Here is a 17,503-nt window from a genome sequence, read left to right as displayed (position 1 = left end):
TGTAACATTTTGTAGTGTGCATGTCAAAATATACTCTCTATCTATCTATAACAATAAAACATTATACAAATGTAATTATGAAACAAATGCAACAGAACTAGGAAAAAAAAAAACATGAACTTAAAGAAGGGTTTACATATTTCCTGTTTAATTTGATGCTGGATTATGTGTGATATAACAAAAATGTGTGCATTCTAATCGTAGAATTATTTAGCAACTGCATTCAAGCATTCTTCCTTTAAAATTAAGTCTATTTACAAAGAGAACAGCATTTGCGAAGATGCATCTAACTAAACAATGGCTTCAATTGTTCCTAAACTACAAGCATGACAAAACATCTCTAGTCCCATAATGCTTTATCCAGATACAACTGCACGCACGTCTTTCCCAAATAGGTGCTAAAATTGTTATCTCATTAATTATTTGCTTTTACGTCACTGGCTACAGAAAAATTCTCCAAAGCATCTCATCACTAGTATGCTCTTAAATCAAGATTATAGCCTCTGGATGTGCAATACTCAGTAGACTATTATGTAACTACATGTTTAGTACTGCCCTGATTTTTTAATGAAATTATATTCATTAACACATTGACAGGAGCCTAGGGCGTAGAACAGCAAGCTTTGGAATACATTCTTATTCTGTGCAGGAAGTGGTACATGAGTGAATCCAACACCATTTGTTCTTGTGATCAGATGAATAACTACAACCTGAAAAGTCTTAATCAACTTTTTTAGGCTTTTGCATCTTCCATGTTACAATCCCTATGAAGGTGCCTGAAAAAAGGATACATTTGGTTACTACAGTAGACTTACAGACAGACAGAAACTAAATTGAATGTTATCATCATTAATGACCATCATTTTAATACTACAGATTACAGACAAATAAATGAAATCTAAATGTTGCACACATGATTTGTAATACATAAATTTGCTTTACTCACCAACAAAAAGTATGAGAATTAATGCTGCCACTCCAGGAAGTATGACTGAATATTCACGTGGAAGAAAATAGCTGTGAATCACATGGTCACTGTCTACAAAAGGCTGGAATTGGAGCAGAAGAGTTTCTGTCAATGTCCAAAAATGTATCAGTGTTTTTTAAACAAAGCTACTTTCATTTCAATCCTATAGCAGTAAAGCAGTGTCTCTGGTGAGGCACAAAGGGAACAAGAGCAAGTTGTTTAAGCTATTGTGCCTCCATATCAATAATAATAATAAAAACAGAATAACATTTTGCTATGAGTTTACTCCCTGACTCTGGAGGCTCATAACTCCTACACTGCCAAAAATTACATTAAAGTTTCCAGATCAAAAAGTGAACATCAGTTTCTCAATTGATTACACAATAATTCACACTAATACAATCTATTAACCAAAATCATAAACCATAATGCAATTTTCAAAACTAAAAACACTATTTCTGTGCTTCATAGAAGTTGTAAATCTGTTAAACCCGTTTTTCACAACTCGAAGGACAAATTCAGCATTTTACACAGTGTGTTTGGTGGAAAGCAGAAGCATTCAAAACCATCATGTCATCACAGCCTGAACACAGTTTACACACAATCCTCACCATGGTACAACAAGTATGCAAAATTGCTCATACACCAGTCAGAACCACAGGATGTATGAAGAGAATAAGAGATGAATTCACAGTATAGAGTTTGTGCTGAAAAACAAAAACGTAATTCCTTGTAGTAGATTCATGGTCATGTGGTTTTTGATAAATCTTTCAGTCTGTAATGAGTATTCAGTGAATCCGATGGCTTCAAGGGCTATTTTGGATTAGATTAAAGGTAATAATGTATTTCTGAATGAAGTGTTTGATTTTGTCTAAAAAGTTAAAAGGTCTGTACAGTTGAGTTTGTAGTTTTGTTTTTGTGTTTAGAGTTTTGAGAACTGTGTTACAGGTTTTAGGAAATGTGTCTTAGCCACTGCAAAAGAGTAATTTCCTGGTGTTTAAATGTTGTGAAAGTTTAAGCATTTTAGAAAGGCAGAGGCTATTTGCAAATAGCAACAAAACGCATCTTCTTTGCAAAATAGTTTAAGATGCTATTTGCATCCCGGTGCAAACAGTAGCAGATACTATTTGCACTCTTAATGAAATACTAACATACAGTTTAGGGGCATCACTCAGCCACCCTACACCAACCCCTAGACTTAAACCTAACCTTCCCATACAAAAATAACCATGGTTTTACAACAGTTAGTAACCATAGTATGACCATGGTATTTTGTAGTAAAATCAGACAGTAGTAACCACTGGTTACTATATTAACACTATATTACTGTAGTAACACCATGGTTAATTATATTAAAACTATGGCTTCCAACAAAAACATGGTTACTACTGTATTAGTATAGTAAAACCATTGGGTAATTTTACCCATATCAAACCTCTCTCTAAACTCAACGACCTTTACAGTGACCAAATCACTACAAGGAAATCAACCATATACACACACATTATATGTGTATATATATATATATATATATTATATATATATATATATATATACACACACACACACACACACACACTACATATATATATATATATATATATATATATATATATATATATACACACAGGTGCATCTCAAATTAGAATGTTGAGGAAAAGTTCATTTATTTCAGTAATTCAACTCAAATTGTGAAACTCGTGTATTAAATAAATTCAATGCACACAGACTGAAGTAGTTTAAGTCTTTGGTTCTTTTAATTGTGATGATTTTAGCTCACATTTAACAAAAACCCACCAATTCACTATCTCAAAAAATTAGAATATGGTGACATGCCAATCAGCTAATCAGCTCAAAACACCTGCAAAGGTTTCCTGAGCCTTCAAAATGGTCTCTCAGTTTGGTTCACTAGGCTACACAATCATGGGGAAGACTGCTGATCTGACAGTTGTCCAGAAGACAATCATTGACACCCTTCACAAGGAGGGTAAGCCACAAACATTCATTGCCAAAGAAGCTGGCTGTTCACAGAGTGCTGTATCCAAGCATGTTAACAAAGTTGAGTGGAATGAAAAAGTGTGGAAGAAAAAGATGCACAACCAACCGAGAGAACCGCAGCCTTATGATTGTCAAGCAAAATCGATTCAAGAATTTGGGTGAACTTCACAAGGAATGGACTGAGGCTGGGGTCAAGGCATCAAGAGCCACCACACACAGACGTGTCAAGGAATTTGGCTACAGTTGTCGTATTCCTCTTGTTAAGCCACTCCTGAACCACAGACAACGTCAAAGGCATCTTACCTGGGCTAAGGAGAAGAAGAACTGGACTGTTGCCCAGTGTTCCAAAGTCCTCTTTTCAGATGAGAGCAAGTTTTGTATTTCATTTGGAAACCAAGGTCCTAGAGTCTGGAGGAAGGGTGGAGAAGCTCATAGCCCAAGTTGCTTGAAGTCCAGTGTTAAGTTTCCACAGTCTGTGATGATTTGGGGTGCAATGTCATCTGCTGGTGTAGGTCCATTGTGTTTTTTGAAAACCAAAGTCACTGCACCCGTTTACCAAGAAATGTTGGAGCACTTCATGCTTCCTTCTGCTGACCAGCTTTTTAAAGATGCTGATTTCATTTTCCAGCAGGATTTGGCACCTGCCCACACTGCCAAAAGCACCAAAAGTTGGTTAAATGACCATGGTGTTGGTGTGCTTGACTGGCCAGCAAACTCACCAGACCTGAACCCCATAGAGAATCTATGGGGTATTGTCAAGAGGAAAATGAGAAACAAGAGACCAAAAAATGCAGATGAGCTGAAGGCCACTGTCAAAGAAACCTGGGCTTCCATACCACCTCAGCAGTGCCACAAACTGATCACCTCCATGCCACGCCGAATTGAGGCAGTAATTAAAGCAAAAGGAGCCCCTACCAAGTATTGAGTACATATTCAGTAAATGAATATACTTTCCAGAAGGCCAACAATTCACTAAAAATGTTTTTTTTTATTGGTCTTATGATGTATTCCAATTTTTTGAGATAGTGAATTGGTGGGTTTTTGTTAAATGTGAGCCAAAATCATCACAATTAAAAGAACCAAAGACTTGAACTACTTCAGTCTGTGTGCACTGAATTTATTTAATACACGAGTTTCACAATTTGAGTTGAATTACTGAAATAAATGAACTTTTCCACGACATTCTAATTTATTGAGATGCACCTGTATACACACACACACATACACACACACATACCACTCAAAAGTTTTGAAACACTTTTTTTTTTTTGAAAATCTGTTGATCTAAAGGCACATGCTTAAATGTTTGAAATTAGTTTTGTACACAAAAATATAATTGTGCCACCATATTAATTTATTTCATTATAAATCTAAAATTTAATTTAAAAAAAAGTTTTTGAAATTGATGACTTGGACCAAATAATAAAGAAAAGCAGCCAATAAGTACCCAACATAGATGGGAACTCCTTCAATACTGTTTAAAAATCATCTCAGGGTGATACCTCAAGAAGTTGGTTGAGAAAATGTCAAGAGTACATGTCGGCAAATTCTAGGCAAAGGGTGACTACTTTGAAGATACTAAAATATAACACAGTTTTGATTTATTTTGGATTTTGTTTAGTCACAACATAATTCCCATAGTTCCATTTATGTTATTCCATAGTTTTGATGACTTTACTATTATTCTAAAATAAAACCATAAAAAAAAAAAAAAAAATTATATACACACAATATATGAGTGTTTCAAAACCTTTGACTGGTAGTGTGTATATATATATATATATATATATAGTAAATTAAATTAAAGGAAATATTAAGAGTGGAGATAGTAAACAGGATGGAGAAAAATGAGACAAAAGGGGAATTGAACCCGGGTTGTCCGCATGACAAAAAGCTAATTTACACCATCTTTACACCTAGTGCAAATCGTCACTCTGTTCTAAAAATCCTTACCAAGACTATGACCCAAATGGTGTAGTATGTAAACAGCAACAGACTAAAGCTGACAAGTCCAAAGCCAACAGCTTGATCTGCCCCGGTTGCCTAAAAGGAAATGTTGTTTTCAGGGGTTAGCTCACATTATATACATGCGAATATGATTGAATGCATCTAAATGCATCTAAAACACAAAATGTAAATGTGCTGTAACAATAATGTTTTGTCAGGCCAATGTACTCCACACTGAGAAAAACAGTGTTTCATGCTAGCTTCAATCTTCCATTTAATTCTCATTTATGGAGTGTATATGAAGAGTTGTCAATAAAACTGGTCTTGAGATCTAGATGTCTGTAGCAGGACTACTTATTCATTATTTTAACATTAAGCAGTGTTCGCTACTTAATTATTAATAACTATAATTGATAGTGAATGATTTATTTGGTCTAACTGCCTTCACGGACTACAGAGTTTAGAAGGAATACTATGTTGTTGTGTAAGCTCTTCATTATTTTTTCTAGAAAGTTAGTATGCAGACTAAAATTAAAAACTACGAACTACACGGTAACTTACAAATAAGTAGAATATTAACAGGTATAATATCTGCTTTCGCGTGCAAACGACAACAATCAAAGCACTTTGAATTTTATTCACTCTTACCATAATTATACGTGCCACTTCCGTATGCAACCACAATTTCCTGGTTATAAGCTGTACTTCCGGGTAACATGAGACGTTGTACTGAGAAATGTAGTTTTTATTCCATTCGACGACTGCATTAATATTATTCACCAGATGAGGGCGCTACATGACAGTTATTCTAATAAAGCTAATCATGCATACACTAAAAAATGTCTGTAATTTTAATGGCAGTAAACCAACAGCAGAGCAAAAGCTGTAAACGTCCGTGCCAAATACTGAAAGGGCTTATATTTCCAAGTAGCTTTGTTGCATAAGCTCAAAAAATCATACTATAGTCCAAAAGAGAGGAGAAGCTCGCACATAATGTGCAGAAAAAGCCTTACAATTTTAGTTTATTGAGAAGCCAAAAAAGTGCAAAGACACCGTTTTCGATTTACATCGTCAACAGTGTCCCGTTAACAAAAGCACACCTGATTCCATTTATAAAGAGTATTTACCGTATTTGTCCTAATAGAATTGACTTCAAATATACAAATGTTTGCTTGTTGTTATAGACATATTGCCTCTTTATATGGTGTACTGGCATTCACATATATTACTAAAGTAACAAAGACAAATGATCAAGAATACGTGTATATATCAGGAGATAGAGAAGGACACAAATTACATATACAAAAATTACCCATTATATTATTATATCACAACCATATACCAATAATATTCATTATTCAAAAAATAATTGTTGTATGCATACAAATCAGTGCGGAATTATATTTAGTGTCATATATACATTATACTTGTACAAGTCAATTATGTCAATACAAATGCTGATCATGCATAATTCAAAAACATGGGCATAGTACAAGAATCACCCGATATTCAAAACTGTAGGCTACACGTATTTCCAGAAGTAAACTGTACATAGTTATATTTGCAAATATACCAAGATTCAATAATAATCATATAAATCTGTATAGAAAACAGCTGAGGGACAAATCTTCATTCACTCTCAGGGGCTGTAAAGATTTTAAGTGAAATATCCATCGGGAATCTTTCTGAAGGAGTTTCCGTTCTGTATCCCTCTATATCCGTTCTATAATCGCCCATCATTCTTATTATATGACGTGAAAGTGTCCGCTTGAACTAAAACATCTCGAATATTTTTAGATCTATGTTTTTTTTTTTTTTTTTTGTTTGTTTGTTTTTTTACAGTGTATACCATCGGGTTTCCATGAATTTATCTGTAAATAACAGAAATGTTTTTATATAAGCTTTCTTTTGTGGATTTTTTTCTCTAATGGATTCATCACTTGATAAATGAAATATGAATGTACTGTATCATCAGTGCTTGGTCTGATCTAAACAGTTTTTTTCATGTGTAGGCTTAGGATAAATGTGATCTGTGTGCTTTCAATCCATAATACACAACTGATAACGAAGTAAATCACAGTTCAGGTGGATAAGTCATAGGATGTTCATTACCAAAATAAGTCACACAACACTGATGTATTATGATCAAACAAATATTATATTTATTTCCCCAAAATAACATATATAGATAACGTCACCTGACAGTTACTTTAAAGAAACATTCACATTTGGGTGTAGAAATAAAGTTTAGGTCCAACGAAAGACAGTTTTCCTCTCCATGCACTAAACCAAACATGAGACCAACAAAACTTTGGAGCAATATCACACTGCTTATGTGTGATCTTAAAATATAAATATCTGTCACAATATCAGAAAAATAAATTCATTTCCATAGTACTTTAGTGGTAAATTAATTTATATATGTTATACATTTTGAAAGAAATCTCCAGAATTTATTTTTTCTTTTTGTTGTAATTAATATGGATGCTGAAATCTTTCTGTAAGACTTAAGTGCATCGCTTGCAAACTTTACAAAGGCAAAGGACAAACAATGATCAACATTCTGAAAAAAGTGTGTGACATTAGTTACTTCTTATTTAAGTGCTGCTGTAGTGAACACACACACACACACACACACACACACACACACACACACTGTATATCATCTGAGGTTTCAGTATTTTTAAGTCTGTGCTGCTCAGTGTGGTTATTCTTTTAAAATATTACAAATGATTTCAAAACATTTAAAATGTATTTTAAATAAAAAAAAAAAAAAAAACATTTTTCAAAATTTTGGATTTCACTTAAAAAAAAAAAGTTAAGCTCCAGATTACTGAAATGTACATATAACTTAAATTATATTGTCCCTTAAATCAAGTATACTGTATCTATTCCTCTGCATTAGAAAGATCACGGATTACAGTCAACTGTGAAAAAAAAACAAACAACGTTAACATTATAAAAAAACATTTAAGAGAGAGAAAGACAATAAGAATCATATTTTTTGCATGCCATCACAATGTTAGACATTATATAATTATTCATCAACAAGTTTTCAAAAAATCCCTCCTGAAAGAACAAAGATACCAGCCTGCTGGTTTGGAAAAAAAAAAAAAAAAAAAAAAAAAAAAAAAAAATGATATATAAGTAGAAGTTGCTAATAGCTTTTTATATATCAGAGTAGACAAAAGAGGTGCAAAGAATACACAATGAAAACAATTCGATCCGTTTTTCAGTGTCTTCAGAGAATCCCTTTACACTAGCTAAGTGGAAACATCCAGAACACTAGGCTTTGTAGGAGAGCACATCTGTGATTTATTTTGCCCTTTCAAAAATAGTGTTATTTTGCATTTCCAGGAGTACTAAAATAACAGCTATTGTTTTATAATCCTGCAGAAAAGCAGCAGACTCATGCCACAGACTCAGATTAAGAATTAATCTTAGTTTAAAATGGCATGAACAATAAAAAGTCTATTAATATGGATTAACAGCACTTCCAAATGTAACCTCTTTAGTATTATAGTGAGCAGTGATTCAGTTTATGCATGCAATTTGAAGTCACTGGACAGACTGATACGTTTAGGGCTAATTTCCCTGAAAGTATTCAATAAAATGGGCTTTTGCAAAAGAACAGGCCTACATTGCACTTTTCTCTCAACCGACAAAACAAAATGTGTGCAAAATGTTTACAGAACTCACAACGTCAGTTTTTTAATCTGCTGAATGCTCTCAGATCAACTGAGAAAGATTCCTTTCTATGATTAAGATCATGGCTAGCGAACTAGATAACAAACAAGCAATACGACGGACATGAGACAGAAACACAGAATGGAAAACCCTACTGTTTCCTAGTGCACACTAGGTGCTGGCCAAAAATACAGAGGCAGTTGCCAAGGACAGTCATGTGACTATGAGCCACAGTGTCTGATCTAACCCTATAAACTATTCATTTTCACAGCTATGCCCTGTAACATGTACACAGTATGACTGCTAGATAAAATATAGTCTTTTGCTCTTACTTCTGAACATTTGTCTCAGTGCCACTTAGCTATAAGCCACACAATGCACTTAGTGTATTTCTGGGTTGTAACTAACATATGATTGTGATACTGAAAAGACCCTATCAAGAGAATACTATATATAACTTGACTTTACTGTTAAACATTCAGCTGCATCAAGCTGTATGCTAACAGTGACAATGCAGTGCTATTATAGCTGAAACTCAAAGTCACATGAACATTCACAGCTGAAACCAGCGCATAGTAATTTAAACAGTGACACACAGAGACAAAAATACTGACAAAGAAAAAGAGACAGACACAGAGAGAAACTAATTGGGAATTGTATAATATTAGAGAGAAAATGAAAGAAAAAGAATGTCAGCTGTATATTTATGTCTTGTTCACCAGTCCAGCTGGAACATGCAAGCGAACTATTGCCCACTTCAAACACCCAAACACACACACACACACACACACACACTTGTTTTTATATCATTGTGGGGACTCACCATAGACTTCCATGCATTTTAAGGATTTTATACAAATCTAATGAGAATTTCTATCCCCTAACCCTACCCCTAAACCTAACCCTCACAGAAACCTATCTGCATTTTTACATTTTCAATTTCATTTAGTATGTTTAATAAGCCATTTCCCTCGTAGGGACCGCTGGCTGGGCCCCACAAGGTAGGTGATCACAGGTTTTACTATCCTTAGTATAAATATGTACACACACACACACACACACACACAACAAGTTAGGACACTCAAAACAAGTCACTATTGGGGGAATGGCCAAAAGAATTTCCTAGCCTGATAAGTTTGTATGGCCAGCCATACATGACTTCAGGCATATTTTTCAATGTTTAACACAGGCAAATGTACTGATTACTAACTAGAGTGGACTAAACTGCATCAGTATTACAAAGTGTGCGAGGACAAATAGATTTTAGTGGTTTGTAACCTTAACTGAGTGTATAATACAGGTGTGAAATACACTGTAAAGAAATAAAAGGCAAAGAAACATTCCACATTAAAACAATTAAATAATATCTGAAAGGCTAGCTTTAATACAACATTGTATTTTTAGTCTAAACCCTTGGGACTGCCCTCAAATTATATTTCACAGTGTTAGACTGAAGCTCCCATCACGCCTCATTTCCTTAAGGCATTTCAAGTAGTTTATATTCTTATAATCAGCTGTAAAACATTTATGAAGATGAATTCTTAAATAGAGTGATTGTATGGTATAAAAGTAAGCACCCACCACTGTTTTCTGCAAATGTAATGCATGATTAGGGTGTTAATGTTGCAATATGTGAGTACACTGATTTAAAATCAGTTGAAATAAGAAAGGAAAATCTAAACTGAAAGAGAAGCAAGATGTGAAGTCAGATGCCCATTCTGACATACAGTTCCTGTCTTACTCTCGCCATCATTTTAAAATAAAAAAGTGTGGAAGTGGCTGTATGTGAGATAGAAGAGTTAGCGCTGTGCTTCCAGAGAGCTAATGGCTCTCAATCACCACTGGTTCAAACACACCGGCAGACACCCTGCAAATAAAACATGGAATAAAACAACAGTATGTCACAATATTTTCATAATAATGACTTGATGTTCCAATATATGAAGCATAAAAAGCCATTACTTAATAAATAATTGCAATTCAGACTTACAATTTCCAGTGTAGCTACTCAAATAACTTAAACGTGCTGTAAGCAATTTTTTTCATGGAAAAGTGTGAAAAAAAAAAAAAAGATATTAATGAAATAAGTGTCCTGAGATATCTCACCAGTCTCTATGACATCTGTAGACTTTGTAAACAGCAAACAAATATGTGTCGGTGGAATGCGGAGATTGATGCTTTTCACCTGTCAATCATTTTGCTCATTCTCATAGTGTTGTATTTGAAGTGGATCATTGAGGATATGATTCATAATGTTTGTCAGTTGAGGGTGCTATTGTGCCACTGTTGAATTTGACAGCCTCAGGAAAAAACAATGCTTCTCTTTTGCTTGGTTTTAGTCTCAAAATGATCTTTGGAGGGTGGAGTTTTGGAATAAGAGGACATGGATAATTCAATGGCTCTATCATGTCAAAGCTTCAGAACGCTAAAATCTCTTACAGCACCTTTAAGAGTCACATATTTTAACAATGTGTTCTTTGCAACAAGATGTAAAGGATATAAAAAAGCACCAGCTTACCTGTTTACCAGCTGAATGCCACTTAGAGCTGTGGTACCATCCCTACTGATGAACAGTGTTAAATTGCTGTCTATGAGAGAAAGTGACAGAATAAACAGCTTCAGAAATGGGAACTCTTCAAAGGTGCGTATAAAGTTGGTAATGCCCTCACAACTGTATCAGTGCTTTAAATGCGAATGAATTACAAACTGAGAGCTGGGCCAAAGGGCAGTTAATAAGGTAACCCTTATTATCAAATACTGCTCGATTGCTTGTTAATACACCTTCATTGTTGCTGAAATCAGCAAAGTTCTGACTCTGGACAATCTTCTCCACAATATCATCTGCATCAATCCGTGTGTCATCCACCCAGGAGGGCTGGCTCTCCACAGAGTCCTGCTTTCTCCTATTTGGAACATATACACTTAATATATTTTAATATAAATCAAGACTCAGTTTGCTGCAAATCTAATATCTTTTATAAAAAATGTTTTTACATGAATGACCATTGTAATTATGTAATACTTTTACAATGTCTGTCAGCAGCAAAGTAACTTTTTGTGAGAGTGCTGCCATTGACTCCGCACCTTGAGAGTCTGTTCGGGGGCAGAGCAGGGCGAGGGGGACGTGGGGGCCTCTCTGGTTTTACAAGCTCTTTATCAGACACTACAGGGCTCTCAATAGCTGTAGCCGTCCCTCCTGATGTGCTGCTGCTGCTGCTGCTGCTGGAGGGATTGCACCGGTACTGGGAGAGATCCGTCGGGCTGGATGAGCGCGAGTACTCCGTGCTGTAGCCTGTGTGGAGAACAAGCATATGTCAGCAGTGTTGAGATAGAAAAACAAAAGTTCCTTAGAAAAGACACTAAAGTAAAGGCACACATATAATTTCGAGGTGCAGTTATGGCATAAATATATACAGAAAAAAATATAACTGCACAACTCAAAATGCAAGCTTATTTATTAACAGACACTTCAGCTTACCAGTCTTTTTCAAAATACCTTGAAACATAGGTAAATAAATAAGGTTGCATTTTAAGTTGTGCAGTTATATTTTTTTGTCTGTAAAAACAAACAAAAGAATGTGAGCTGTTCTTTTCTTTACAGGGTTCTCACAACTTTTGACCAATTAATTTCCATGATTTTGTCCGATTTTTCCAGGATATGGATTTTTTCTTTTTAAATAATTTTCTAGAGATCACACTCACAAAGAGCAATTTCCAGCCAATGAAATACTGTATGTGAGAGAGAGAGAGAGAGAGAGAGAGAGAGAGAGAGAGAGAGAGAGAGAGAGAGCATAACTATAAAACATTATATTCTATTTCCCTGACTTTCCATGGCCTTTTAAGATTTAACTAATTTTCAGGCCTGGAAATCTCTTCGCTGGCCTTTAAATTTAGGAAAAGTTGAAAGTTGAAACAAAAATAAAATAAATGTTTGAGTTTGAGGTTAAACTGAAGAATTTCATTTTCACTTTTACTTCTGAAACACCAAGTTTTAAGGATTATATGCAAATGAAAGCGAATTACATTCCATTCACTTTCCTTAAGTGAAAATAAACTTTGTCACTTTGGATAAAAGCATCCACTAAATGATTAAATGTAAATGTTAGAAGTGTATTTTGATGATGCTTTTTTACCATAATCAGCTATAATCTCTACCTGATATTATTTTGATCGTGCTCTGAGTCCCACCTGAGATTTTGCTCTGCTGGCTGGCAAAGCTGGAGTTCCGTGAGTGTCCTGTGTGGAACAACTCTTCTGGACTAGACAGGTTCTCCTCCAACCCCTCCTGAAGGCCTCCTGAAAACAAACAGCCTCTGTTCAACACACTAAAAATATTGTCCTCCAAATCTGAGTAATGCCATACTATTCTTCCTTTTTAAGAAGAGAGTAATAGTAAAAGAACACTAATTTCAAGATAGTCCTTAAAAAGTACTCGTAACCTATGTGTGCCTTGATCTGCAGTAGTCTACCTCTCCAATTTCATCGAAAACAAAACATCTAAATTAAAACTATAAATCATTCATATCTACTTATATTAAAGTTCTTTAAATAATCAAGATCTCAGTCGCAATGGCCAGGGTAAAGTAATTGCTGGTGTCTTACCAGAGTTGTTCACAGAGGGTCTGTTTTTGACCGATCGGCGAGAGTTGCTACCAAGAGTTGGCACAGAGTGATCGGCAGTGCCCTCTCCCTTGCGGTCCAGCTGCAGAGAGGGGTCCTGTCCAGCTATGGCAATTGTCTTAGCTGTGCTCACAGGCCTGGAGAAGATGAGAAATATATCAGGCAGCAGTAAGTACATGTTCTCTCTACCAATGAATGTTTAAGATGTGTACCCCTCACTGTTTGAAATATAAAGAGGAGGGGGCGATAAATGACTGAACATGGATTGAGACACCAAAAGTTTCCCATCACCATACACTTTCAACTAGAGAGAACCAATATATAGAGTAAAACTTTAGAATGGAGGTTAAAGGGTATTCTAGAAAAGTATGAACATTTTCAGTAATCGAACTGAACCTAGATGAGAAGCCGGCTTGGAGTGATATGCAACGCACTCACGTTTTAAAGCAGGGATCTCCAGAGAGAAGAGTCATACCAATGGTAACCTGGGAAGAGAGGAGAAAAGATATAAATTATCACTGTCTCAATAATTTATAATAATAACTAGCTTATCAACATCTTAAATCATTCTGATAAAAATAGTAATACAGACTACTCATGGGAACCTAAACATGAAATGTAGTTCAAAATGATTCAAAATAGCCAAAATATCCATGATGAAATGTTTCACGTTTTTGTTTTGTTTTTTCCTTTTCAGCTGACACGTCTTAGAGACAGTGAGTCAGTCTGTCATTAAAAGGACTCATAACAGGGTTTGGCCATTCACATGTCGCCCACACAGTGTAGCTGCTCTAGATGACTGTTGTGTTTGTTGTTCTATATATATCTCCTTAAACACTGCCACTTCTGCTGTCCTGCCTCATTTTAAAATAGGCTAAAAAGATGATTATCAGCTAGGAATGAGAAAGTGGTGGATGGCCCTTTAAGCTGAAAGAGGCAGTGTTTTATTCTGAGTGTCAGCTGGTCAGGATGGCTTGTTAATGCATTACTGGTTTCCATGGCCGTCACTTTGTTTTAAAAAGTGGTGGGGACAGTTTTGGGTGAGGGTGGGGCACTGACGTCACAAAGTGGCGAAACACATGAATATTTTTTTTTTATTATCCCCTTTTCTTCCCAATTTGGAATGCCCAATTCCCACTACTTAGTAGGTCCTCATGGTGGCACGGTTACTCACCTCAATCCGGCTGGCGTAGGACAAGTCTCAGTTGCCTCCGCTTCTGAGACCGTCAATCCGCGCATCTTATCACGTGGCTCGTTGTGCATGACACCGCGGAGACTTTGTATGTGGAGGCTCATGCTATTCTCCGCGATCCACGCACAACTTACCATGTGCCCCATTGAGTGCAAGAACCACAAGGAAGTTACCCCATGTGACTCTACCCTCCCTAGCAACCAGGCCAATTTGGTTGCTTAGGAGACCTAGCTGGAGTCACTCAGCACACCCTGGATTCGAACTCGCGACTCAGTGGTAGTAGTCAGCGTCAATACTCGCTGAGCTACCCAGGCCCACGAAACACATGAATATTAATTAGGTTAGGTGTACATAATGTCAAATCATTTTCTACTGTTTTGATAGTCATTCTTGATGACCAGTTCAAGCATGCCAATACATATTTCACATTATAAATTTAATGACTTGATCCGTGCATCTAACCTGAGATTTTGTTAGTCAGCGGATAAATATATGGATCAGTCAAATTTAAGTAAAAATTGTCAATTTTTTGCATCTAGAACAAGAAGCTCTAGGTTCTAATCTGCCCTAATATACTGTAATTTTATTAACGATTTTTAAACAAAGATTGCATCCGTATGCAACTGGATGTATATCATGAATCAGAACACATCTGTTTGCATTTTGCTTTGCGATTTAACTGGAAAGGACATCTACGCTGGTGTCATTAATCAAACTGGACACATAGTGTCACTTTTGAAATGAGATAAGGAATGGACATTGCACAACCCTCATATACACAAGCCTGTACCAAACACACACAGATTGCATACACACCTTGAGTATGGAGTTGTCCTGCCGAGTGTTCTTGGTGTTGTAGCCCTCCAGTATACAGCAGCGAACAGTGGAGCCTGAACCAGCAAACTCCGCCAAGTTGAGGTCAGCAAAGCCCAGCTGGAGATGGGAGAAAAATGTAAAGCATTTTTTATTTTTTTTTTTGCATTTTATTTATAGGACAGTAGAGTGTGGACAGGAATGTAAGGTTCAAAGAGGGGTAGCGGGATACTGACAAGACTCAAGTTGGACTCGACCTGGGTCCCCGTGAGCAAAGAGCTCTTATATGCTGAGCATCTGTGCAGCCCACTGCACCGCAGCTCTGACATAAAGCATTTTTAAAGCATGATTTCAGCCATACAACAACAAAAGATGAGCCATAGACTTTCCAGAACCAAGTTGTTCCACAGTTATACCATTAGCTTTATGAGCATGACACCAAGAATTAGTTGGACACAAATCTAGAGCTTAAAATAACATTGTTTTTCAAACACTATAGTGCTTTTCCAAGCAATCTTACTTTTATATCAAGCTTTTCTCCCCAATTTGTAGACAATTTACATTTTATTCTGAGTAAAAGCAAGAAACAGCTGTTCATCTTGGATAAATATCTGAGGACTGTTAAACTGTGCAATCGTTCTGTGTCAGGGCATTAAGAGGGCTCTTACATAACTACAGGCATATGAAGCTGGCAGAGTCAATCATGCATAAAATATCGCTCTGCTCTCTTAGTCAATAAAGGATTGTCTATCACATGACTGCCTTGCATTCACTTTTTTCTCTTTATATATTTTTCTGATCTTCTTTTAAGTCTCTTTTTTCTCAACTGGATCTCACCTGTTCTTGCTCAAAAGCTTCCATTAATATTTGGTTAATGATTTAAGGGTTATTAATACAATTCCTTTAACGGATAGATGCCCTACACAGAAACACAGTCACAGTACTGATGCACATGACCAACTGGCCTTTAAAAATCATTGATGTTTGATATTGCAGCGAATTCAAGGGATGAAGACTTTCACCACATAAATCCACACGAGACACATACATGCACAGACTGATATGTTTTATTATCAAATGTGCAAACTAAAATATTGAAATAGTGGAATTAGGGTGAAGAGCAGTGTTTCTCAACTTTTGGGTCGCAACCAAAAAATGGGTACAGGTCTGATGTAATATGGTTGTGGAAGCAATGCTAAATGCAAATAACCATATAATTGTGCATAGTCAGGACAGCAAATTATGGGCTTATCAACCTTTAAAAAAAGGAGAAAACGCTTCCCATTTCTTTTGTCGTTGATGTCAAAGGCTGTGCTTCCAAATAAACAAACGCGAGCTTGGACCGGTTGTGACACCCTTAAAAAATATGAAAAAACAAAAAAACATGCAAGGTACTAAAAATATGGTTTATACCAACCAAAATGTGTTTTTCATGGTAAAAAAATTAATCCATTGAATCTCAAAAGACATTTAGGGTGCTTTCACACTTGGTTCGATTGCTTGGACCGAACCAGAGTTCATTTCCTCCCCCCTCACCCTGTCCCCGCTGGTCTCTTCACATCATATTTTTTGGGTCCGAACCGTGGTCCGATTACATCATCAACACGAGTACAAGCGGCAGCTGTTTACCACTGGAACTAGGCAACAACTTAAGAAGACATCAGCTTCAATGTGCTATTACAGTATTCATCTCTTTGGATTTACCACCAAAACTTTACATGCACAAAACGACAATTATGTTTGTCTGCCACGGATGCATTGAATGTGCAATGATGTGAAGAATATTAGTGTTTGTCTGCCGTGAGCCCGCGAATGCGTTGCAAGAGATGTGAAGAATGTGAGCTGCTCTCTGAAGGGGATTTATTTGGACACAACTGGTATGAGAAATTCATTAAACCATAATAATTGCGATCAGGAGCCTGCAAAAATGCAAATTATATGTCATCAATAGAGGTTCACTTCCGCAATTTGGTACGATTGTGTTCATATTAGCAGCGAACCACACCGGAGTTCACATGAACTGTACCCCAGACCAACTTTTCAAGCAGACCCGGGTGCTGTGGTGTACATTGTAGTATGAATACATTTTCAATGTTTGAATTTAATAACCATTTTTTGTTTTGTTTTTTTATGCAAAATAATTTTTGTTTTGTATTGGGTTGCCACTTATTTGGTGCTAAAGCAAAACCAGTTTAGTTACAGTGGTGCAGAGTTTTGCTTTGGGTCTCAAAAGCTGAAAACTGTACCTGCTTTAGGTAGAGACAGAAGATGGACATTAT

General features: G+C 36.1%; 2 protein-coding genes across 4 annotated transcripts in view; both read right to left on the bottom strand.

The window, feature by feature from the left end:
- Nucleotides 1-126: 126 nt before the first annotated feature.
- dpm2 (dolichyl-phosphate mannosyltransferase subunit 2, regulatory) lies at nucleotides 127-5,680 on the bottom strand. Its single transcript, XM_051696717.1, has 4 exons — nucleotides 5,561-5,680; nucleotides 4,919-5,008; nucleotides 947-1,049; nucleotides 127-776 (listed from the first exon to the last, which is right to left on the bottom strand). The coding sequence occupies exons 1-4, from the start codon at nucleotides 5,561-5,563 to the stop codon at nucleotides 721-723; spliced, it is 252 nt and encodes an 83-aa protein (XP_051552677.1). The 5' UTR covers nucleotides 5,564-5,680; the 3' UTR covers nucleotides 127-720.
- A 1,372-nt stretch (nucleotides 5,681-7,052) lies between these two features.
- The window catches only part of LOC127440224 (protein FAM102A-like), a 67,322-nt gene continuing 56,871 nt past the window's right edge, over nucleotides 7,053-17,503 (bottom strand). For all 3 annotated transcript variants that reach the window (XM_051696713.1, XM_051696712.1, XM_051696714.1), the window contains 8 exons: nucleotides 15,228-15,344; nucleotides 13,658-13,704; nucleotides 13,202-13,356; nucleotides 12,788-12,895; nucleotides 11,684-11,891; nucleotides 11,381-11,502; nucleotides 11,118-11,187; nucleotides 7,053-10,466 (listed from right to left, as the gene is read on the bottom strand). In XM_051696713.1, the coding sequence (XP_051552673.1) occupies nucleotides 10,421-10,466; nucleotides 11,118-11,187; nucleotides 11,381-11,502; nucleotides 11,684-11,891; nucleotides 12,788-12,895; nucleotides 13,202-13,356; nucleotides 13,658-13,704; nucleotides 15,228-15,344 (873 nt within the window). In that variant the 3' untranslated portion in view covers nucleotides 7,053-10,420. The remainder of the gene's footprint in view (nucleotides 10,467-11,117; nucleotides 11,188-11,380; nucleotides 11,503-11,683; nucleotides 11,892-12,787; nucleotides 12,896-13,201; nucleotides 13,357-13,657; nucleotides 13,705-15,227; nucleotides 15,345-17,503) is intronic.

The sequence above is a fragment of the Myxocyprinus asiaticus genome, chromosome 4, assembly GCF_019703515.2.
Source record: "Myxocyprinus asiaticus isolate MX2 ecotype Aquarium Trade chromosome 4, UBuf_Myxa_2, whole genome shotgun sequence".
Lineage (NCBI taxonomy): Eukaryota > Metazoa > Chordata > Actinopteri > Cypriniformes > Catostomidae > Myxocyprinus > Myxocyprinus asiaticus.
Note: the sequence above shows the minus strand (reverse complement) of the source record. Positions and strands in the feature narration are given on the sequence as shown.